Below are 8,633 nucleotides of genomic sequence, written 5' to 3'. Positions count from 1 at the left end.
AGAAGAGAAAGTCAGCCAAGTGCAGGTGTTCTTGCAACACTATAATGAGAAACACAATGAGAAACACCACAAGGTGGAATTCTCCCTTCCCCCTGCACAACTTTTAAAGATACAGAAGACCTCTGGGAGGCTGGGCCTGGCAACCAAGAGGTCTTCTGTATCTTTAAAAGTTGTGCAGGGGGAAGGGAGAATTCCACCTTGTGGTTTTTCCCATTACAGTGTTGCAAGAACACCTGCACTTGGCTGACTTTCTCTTCTCCTAAAGGTACAGAATCACTCTCAGGCCATGGACCTGGCAACCCTAATTCCAACAGATCTCATCTGTTCAGCAGGGGCCTTCCCAGTGCTAACCAACAAACGAACCCTCTTGGAACTAGCCTGGTCAAAACTGAGCAATCAGTTGCTACGCGGGACTCTCCTCAGTGCACTGGATGAGTGGAAGCAGCTGGTTGGCTAGGAAATGGATGCTTTCTGTGATGCTTTCTGTGATGAGGTGATGAAGGAGGAACTGGCTCTAATGAAGCAAATGTGGGGCTCTCAATGCCACACCTGTGTTGTGTTGGCAGGGGCAGACAAGCTTGCTGGAGGGGGTTATGTGGAAGAACTGGGGGGGGAGGGAAGAATTAAACATCTCCCCTCCTACTGGGGCTGCCAGGTCAGAAGCATCCCGAACCCTGAGATTGCAGGGGCAGGCCCTAGTGATGTCAACAGTATGGGCCATTAGAGCCGGCTGCATCCCATCGGGGTCGCAAGAAGGAACCTGATTGAATGTAGCTGGCTCCAAAGCCGGGAGGGTGCGTCAACAGGTCCAATTCTCCCTTCCCTGGAGTCTTCCCAATCCCTGGACTCCGGGGATTACTTGTGGTGATTGTGGGTGGCAGCAGGTGGTGACACATATGCTCACAAGCAGCTGACCGGAAAACCGGCAACTGGGGTGATTCACCCGGAGACCTGGGGGAGACCTCAAAAAAACAGTATCTGGGTGAAAACCAGAGCCCTCGCAACACTACCTCCCACTCTACCCTGCAAATGCAGCACAGACATTACAATTACAGTTACATATGTCTTGTTCCATCCTGTAATTTCTCTGCCTTCAGGAGAGATTTCAGCATCACTAGTTCATTCTGAGATACAGAATGAGATAAAGGAGGTGGCAGGAATCAGTAACCATAGTAAGAAATCCAGAGACAACTTATGCTGCAATCCTGTGCACAGTTTCCTGGGACTAGGTGCTATTGAATTCAATAGGGCTCGTTTCTGAGTAGTCATATACATTGTTAAACATCTGCTTATCAGAAAGAGGAGTCAGTGTCTTTTACACGGATAACATCCAGTGAGTTTTCTTCAGAGTATGCAAGGTACCTACCAGCTTTCAGTTAACAAAATTTTCTAGGTAAAAGGATCATTCTGAAGATCACCACTTCAAATGAACAGACAAAAAGTCAAAATCCTCCCAGACTCCAAACAAGTGTTCCTTTCACTTTGTTAGCTATAGCTTCCACACTAGCCATTTAGGCTGGAATTGGCATCATTCATTCACCCACTCATTTTTAGGGAAATCCAGACATCATTAACAAGCTGTTATATTTGAATGTTTTCTACGTTGTCTTCCCATCTTTTTCAGAACTGATTTCTGCTGAATTTTTGTTGTCTTAATTGTAGCACCAGCCTATCCAAAGCATTACTGAGGTTTTTCAGGGCTACTGTCCTTTTAATTAGTAGCTCCTGCTTATCCTCCTTTTCAAAGTGGATAATTTGGTTGCTTCCTGTTCACTTACTGTGTCTGTGACATTCCTGACTTGTCCTTTTATTAGTAAGCTCTTGGCTGGGGCTTTAAATATTGGCTTCCTCTTCATGGGCAGAAATTGCTCATTGATTTATTTTTAAAAAAAACATGACCACATTGTGCAATTGCAATAACAAATAAAATGAAATAAAATGAATCAATGACTCTAGCTAAAAGAGGAAGCCAATTATTGAAGTGCTGCACCCAGCTCAATACAGGGAAAAGTCAATGACTAATCAAGGGACAGATCAGAAATGCCACAGGAAGCAACAAATTATGTGCTTTAAAACAAGGAGGCAAAGAGGAAGCTACCAATGAAAGGGATACTGAGAGGATGAGGCAGGAATATTCCTGACTGGGAAGTACTTCTGAGAAACTGCCCATGGGGACAGGCATGGTTGGATTTTTATAAGGAAAGTGCTATATTAAGTGCTGTGTAGAACTGTGTCAATTCCATTTCCATCTGATTATGAAAAAGCGATGCTTCAGAAGCCGTAAAGGGCTCTAACGTGAAAGCAACCATAGATGCCAGTCTGTATCCTGCTGAAGGTACTAGCTCCATTTTCTATTCCTGCACCCTTATTCATCCAATGCCTCAGCCTATCACAGGGTCTTTTCTCCTTTCTCTTGCTAATACTAACTGTTGCTCACTTCTTTTTTTAACTTTTTATATTTTACAGAAAAAGAAAGATGTACATTGATTGCAGAAAAATATACAGCAATCACAACAACAAAAGAAGAAATTTCACAGGATATACTGCTTACAGGTAATGGAGTATACTAAATCCTTTTATACTTACTGCTGTCGATAATTGGAGTCCTTCTCTATTCCTCCCATATATTAACAAGCCATTAAACAACTAAACTAATTAACTGACTAATTGAACCCTGCAAAGGAAGCCATACAGGTAAGTATTTAAAGAGGTATTAAAGTTGTCAAATTTTATGTATCCAGTAATTTGCTACATGCTCGGAGCTAGACCGTCATGTAGCTGGAACTGCTGAGTGGTACATAACATTATCAAATTCCATTCATTTCTTAATGCATATCGGCACCAAGCAAAGATTGATACCATAATACATACAGTAAAAGGTGATCAAGCATTCCATATCCGTACATATTGTGCTAGATTGCTAGAGGGATCATATTATTAGTTTCATCATTAACAAAACAAATGAAACTATACCATTCTCCCATAAAATAGTCAGTTTTTACTTGCCCCCTCAATACTTTTAATTTAGCAGTGATTCCTTCCGCCACAGGCAGTCGCCAATTTTTTTTATGCCAATAATCAGCTGTGGCCCCAATAAGGTCCCTCCAGAACCTGGCTAGGGATAATCAAGCAGCTGTCAACAGATGCCTGACTAATTCTTTCCATTTTAAGTTCATTATTTGCATTATTTCCGTCAAACAGATTAAGTGACGCCAGTTTGGGGGGGGGGTCATGTCCAATGGCAATTTAACTATAGCTTTAATCTGGGTAAAAACCATTTTCCAAAATTCCATCGCCCTCAGGCATGGCCACCATATGTGATATGTACCCTTCATTTGGCATCCTCTCCAACAAATTGGAGAAGCTGACACTGTTATTCTAGACAGCAGAGTTGGAGTGATATACCACCAGTATGCTAATTTAAGTATTTGTTATTTAACTTGTGTTGCAGGGGTATCCAAGGCTGGCCTATTTCACAATTTATCCAATCCTGATCTTCTGTACTTATAGCTATGTCATTTCTCCATTGCTGTTTAAGGCCCGTGAGATTGCCCATATCTTTACCTATTAATAGTGTATAAATGTTAAGAGATTTGACCTTTAGCTACAGATGTTGTGTTAACCACGATCATTTCAAAAGCTGACAGCTTTTTCAATGCTTGCATCTTTTTCTTCCTTTGTTAGAAAAGCTGTCAGTTGTTGCCACTGAAACCACCCTAAAGGAACTTCCATTTAAAATTACCCTAATTTCTTCCTCGGATAACATCCTGCCATCTTTGTAAAAATCCCTTAGCCTATAAAGTCCTTTAGACTTCCAATCTTGCCATGGAAATATTCTATATTTATTAAAAAATTGTGGATGAAAGAACAAAGGCATCAATGGAGAGCTCCATGAGGAAATTGATTTTACTCTGAGAGACCAACATCGATGTAAGGCTGCTGTGAAGGGATTGTCCTGTATTTGAGCTATGGTTTGTTTACTTTGTTGTGTAAAAACTAAAAAGCTTATAGTGTACCCTTTAAAAAGTCTGTTTTCCATTGGCATCCATCTCTTTTCCTCGTCTTCTCTCAAAAAAGAAATCAAGTGGTATAACTGATTAGCTTCATAATAAGAGTGGATATGAGGTATCTCCCAGCCACACACCCACGGTCCTGTTTGCCTGCACTGATATTGTTGTCTGATCCGGGGGGGGGGTCCTTGAAAAAATAAAAGATTCTATTTCTTGTTGCCAAATATTCAATTGCGTGTCTGGAATCCATATTTAAGGAGTGAAATAAAAAGGTTAATTGAGGAAGCACTGTCATTTTAATTGCAACTATTCTAGCCAATAAGATAAATTTAATTTTTCCCACACTTTCATTAAGAGAGTGATAGCAGACCAAACTGGTCTGTAATTGACTAAAAACAATTTTTTAAAATCTCTTGTTATTTGTACTCCTAGATACCGAATCTGTTTTCTGTGTAAAGAGATACCCAGAGAGGAGGCTACCTTTCTGTGGACATCAAGAGGAACCTGGTAGCAAAGCATTTCAGATTTTTTATAGTTTGTTTGTAACCCTGATATTAAATGAAATGTGTCTAGTTCCTGGTGTAAAACTGGGGCTGCTTGTGCACGATTTTGCAGCATTAGTGCCAAATCATCGGCATAGAGACTTAATTCATAAATTTGTCCTCCCATCTCCACTCCTTCTATGTTTTGGGTGGTTTTCTCTAAGACGGTCTGCTAATGGTTCCATTGTTAATAAAACCGTTGCTCACTTCTAATCACAACCATGGTCCTCTAGTTTCCTCCTCCCAATTCCACATTAGCGTTTTGGCTGTGGGATTCTCAGAGGGTTAGAAGAACAGACCAGGCCAAGAGTACTGGATCCACTGCAACCAAGAACCATAAGGGCCAAAACGTGGAAGCACAGACAATAGAAATGCATGGATTATTGTATGTCCTTTTAGAGCTAAAAGAGATAGAAATCTTTCTCCAAAACTCCCCAGAAAGCAAAAAATATTGGGCGAGATTCAATGGAGCAAGCAGGTGTCTGCTCATACAATGAGGCTTCTTCTCCCCCCTGAAGCCCTCTTATATACCCCTAAACTATACTTCAAACAGTTGGGGAACACGCCACAGCAGATATTTTGCGGGGAAGAGGCTAGAGGAGGGAGGAGAGAAATAGGAAGTTCTGTTCTGTTGTCCAAGTGGATTTCCATTGTGCAAGAAGGCTGCCACATTTGTATCTCACCCATTATGATCTATATGCAGGTTATGGTGTAATATAATGTGCCAAAAGGCCTATGTAAGTGGCCACACCAGGCTGCCTTCAGCATCAGGGTAGTGGGCAATTTAGTTAACTGTCTCTGTTCAAACACACACAACCTGTTGCATTTCTTTTTTTTCTTTTCTTTGAATTGCAGACCTTTGTTCTGAAAGAAGCAGATGAATGATTGCATTTCCTATCACCTATGCCTTCCCATTTTGGCTCCTACAATTCTTGGTCATGAGCTTGCAAGTGTGTTACCCCACAAGTGCCTCTGCATTGGGGGTCACTGGGGCTTGCGCAGGCGCATCTGCAGTTCAGCCATCATGTTGGGGTGCATAGGCCCAAACCTGGGAGACAAAGAGAATGAATGGGCAGAGTGAAACAAAACTCAGAGATCACAAATCCAGACCTCTATGTAGTTTCTCTCAACTCCTAGGAGTGGCAATGATGAGATATTCATATTTACCCAGAATGCCTCAGGTTTTGCCTGCTTGCTGTTTGTGGTTGAGCTTGAGTGTTCTCCTCAGCTATGTCCATCTTTTCTGATGGGGTGTCCATTGTCTGTTTCTTCAAGCTAGGTGCCCGCCGGATAGAGCTCTTACGGCGAAGCAGCACCCGCTCCTTCTGGGCACTCGAGTCCAGGGGAGTGACCTGCAGAGCAGAAGTAGATTACTAAACTCCAGAGAGGCCTGACTCCCATCATCCTCCACTTTTCTTTTAGTTTTGCTTACCTCAGCTGGGAACATCCCAGCACGGGAGGCATTGCACACCATGGGCTCCTGCTGTGTGCTCCTCTCCGTCTCTTGTGCCTGCCTCGGCTGGACTCCGGCCTCTTCCAGGGCTTTTTCATCAAGGTCTCTGGCTTCCGCCAGCCTCTCTGACTCTCCCTCCTGGTCACTCTCCAGCCATTCTTCTCCAGTTTCCTCCTCCTGTTCTTCCTCTTTAGCCTCTGTGTCATCATTTCTCACCGGTTCCTCTAGCTCCCCTTGCTGCCCCCCTTCTCTCCCTACCAGTTCTGCTTGCTGACCCTTCCTGTTCTCTGCTACTCCCTTTGGCTCCCCATCCTGCTCTTTCAAAGTCACAACAGTTTCCTTTGGCTCCCACTGATGGCATCTCCCGGCTCCTTCTTCCCCTTCTTGCACCTCCTCCTGGTCTCCCTCAGTCTCTGCCCTGCTTGGTGGCGCTTGCTGAATTCCTTCTTCGGTTGCTGCTGCATCCGACTCCTCCTGCAGCATGTTCTCTTCAGCCTCTGGCTCTTCCTCCTGGTTTTGCTCAACCTCCAGCTGCTGTCCCTCCGCCATCTTGGCTGTCTCCTCCTGTCCTCGCTGCTGTCTCTCCACAAACTCTGCCCAATCTGCTGCCCTGTCCTGAATCCCCACATTGCACAAAGTTCCTTCCAGCTCCCTCTCCTGGTCCCCTTCAGTCTCTCTTGCCACTTCTACTTCATCCCTTGGCTCCCATGGAGGGCTTCTCCTGACCTCTTCTTTCCCTCCTAGCACCTCCTCCTGGTCTCCCTCAGTCTGTGCTCTACAGGCTATCTCTTGCGCAATTCCTTCTCTTGCTGCTGCCATATTTGTCTCCTCCTGCTGGTCCTCTTCCACCTCTGCTTCATCTTCCGGATCCCTCGTAGTCTCCAGCTGCTGTCCCTCCGCCATCTTGTCTTCCACCTCCTCCTCCAGCCCACTGTGCTGAAATTCCACAGGCCATGCCATCTCCTCCAGCTTGCTCTGCTGTTCTCCCACAAGCTGGGCCAAAACTGGTACCCTTTGCTGAATCCCCTCATCCCACACAGTTTCCACCTGCTCCCTCTCCTCATCCTCTTCAATCTCATCTGCTGGTCCTCGGTCCCACTCCTGTTTCTCTTCAGGCCGCTTCTTTTCTGTTTCTGCCACCATCTCTAGCGCCCCCTGCTGCTGAACTTCCCCTATCCAGCTGGTTCCCTCTGATTCCCATTGATGGAGCCCTCCAGTCGCAGTTGGCCCCTCCACATCTCTCTGCTCAAAGCTGCCAATCACAGCTGCTGCTGTGGTGGTGGGTCTTGGCTCTGGGGCATCAGCTGGGAAGTGAGCCGACTCTGTGGGGGAGAAATGGGGAGAGTCTTGTTTATTTATTTGGACTATTATATGCCACTGTATTCGTAAGCCACAAGGCAGTTTACAACAAAAAAATACAGAAAGTCAATAAAACGCAATCCTTGAAAAATGCATAACTATCACTGAATAATAATTACTTGCAGCAGCAATCTGGTTTTTCCTCCTCCAAACACCCATTGAAAAAGATGCGTCTTAACTATCTGCCTAAAACTAGAGAGATGGCGCCATAGACCAGTGGAGGCTGATGGCTCCAATGTCAGTGGGATAGTGAATCTGCTCCAGATTTTAGTCTGAACTTCCAAGGAGCTGTCGCCCAAGGTGCTTTTAAAAGTTGACTAAAACCCAGAGAAGATTCACTACCACGCTGACATCAAGGCCACCAGTCACCACTGTAATAGACACACGTCAGTAGGGAGAAAATTTCACATATAAGGAGCCACCACTGAAAAGACCCTTTCCTGGATTACCACACCACATACCTCATACTGTCTTGGTCTCTTCTTCCCTGTATTTAAGCATCCCTGAACCTAAAGAGATGAGTTTCTCCCCCAGCTCCCCACAAATAAACAATTTTCATCTGTTTGCCCTGGAATTAAGAATATTTATTTATTTTAAAATAATTGTATTACCCCACTTTCTTGAAAAATTCAACGAAGCTAACAAATTAAAATTAATGTGTTTTTTAAAAAAATATAGATAAAAATTCAAAAACCGGAAAGCAAATTCTCAGAATAAAACATCATCTACTGTAACAGGACCAGAAAAAAATAAAGCAATACAGGGCCATTAAATGTTCTAATATCATTATCAATAAAAATAGCAATAGAGAAGCTCTGGCACACACACACACACTGGCTCGTATATATACATTTATTTCCCAAGGCTTAACCTGAGCCAGGGTTCACCAGGTCTCAGCTTGGAAATGTTATTCATGAAGCAGGAATTAGCCCTGGAATGTGTAACAAACTCTGCTCATGTACAGAGTACTTTAGTCTCATGACTAAGTAATCACAACCACTTCCCACTCATTTCAGTTTAGGATAGAGCAGGTGTGGGGAACATTTGGCCCTCCAGATGTTACTGAACCACAACTCCCATCAGCCCCAGCAAGCATCGCCAATGGTCAAGGATGATGGGGATTGTAGTTCAGCAACATCTGGAGGCCCAAAAGTTCCCTACACCTAGAATAGAGACTCCAACTTAAAACAAACCAGGTGGCAACCCAAGCCTTCTGGAAACATCCATTGGGTCCCCCACAGTGTGACTTTGGCACATTCTAGAATTTTC

The 8,633-nt window shown here is 44.0% G+C and overlaps 1 protein-coding gene across 4 annotated transcripts in view; it reads right to left on the bottom strand.

Moving 5' to 3' along the window:
- Positions 1 to 256: 256 nt before the first annotated feature.
- Positions 257 to 8,633, bottom strand: part of LOC133365852 (golgin subfamily A member 6-like protein 22) — a 14,133-nt gene continuing 5,756 nt past the window's right edge. For all 4 annotated transcript variants that reach the window (XM_061588202.1, XM_061588201.1, XM_061588200.1 and 1 more), the window contains 3 exons: positions 5,985 to 7,327; positions 5,720 to 5,904; positions 257 to 5,600 (listed from right to left, as the gene is read on the bottom strand). In XM_061588202.1, coding sequence (XP_061444186.1) covers positions 5,537 to 5,600; positions 5,720 to 5,904; positions 5,985 to 7,327 — 1,592 coding nt within the window. In that variant the 3' untranslated portion in view covers positions 257 to 5,536. The remainder of the gene's footprint in view (positions 5,601 to 5,719; positions 5,905 to 5,984; positions 7,328 to 8,633) is intronic.

The sequence above is a fragment of the Rhineura floridana genome, chromosome 11, assembly GCF_030035675.1.
Source record: "Rhineura floridana isolate rRhiFlo1 chromosome 11, rRhiFlo1.hap2, whole genome shotgun sequence".
NCBI classification, from domain to species: domain Eukaryota; kingdom Metazoa; phylum Chordata; class Lepidosauria; order Squamata; family Rhineuridae; genus Rhineura; species Rhineura floridana.
Note: the sequence above shows the minus strand (reverse complement) of the source record. Positions and strands in the feature narration are given on the sequence as shown.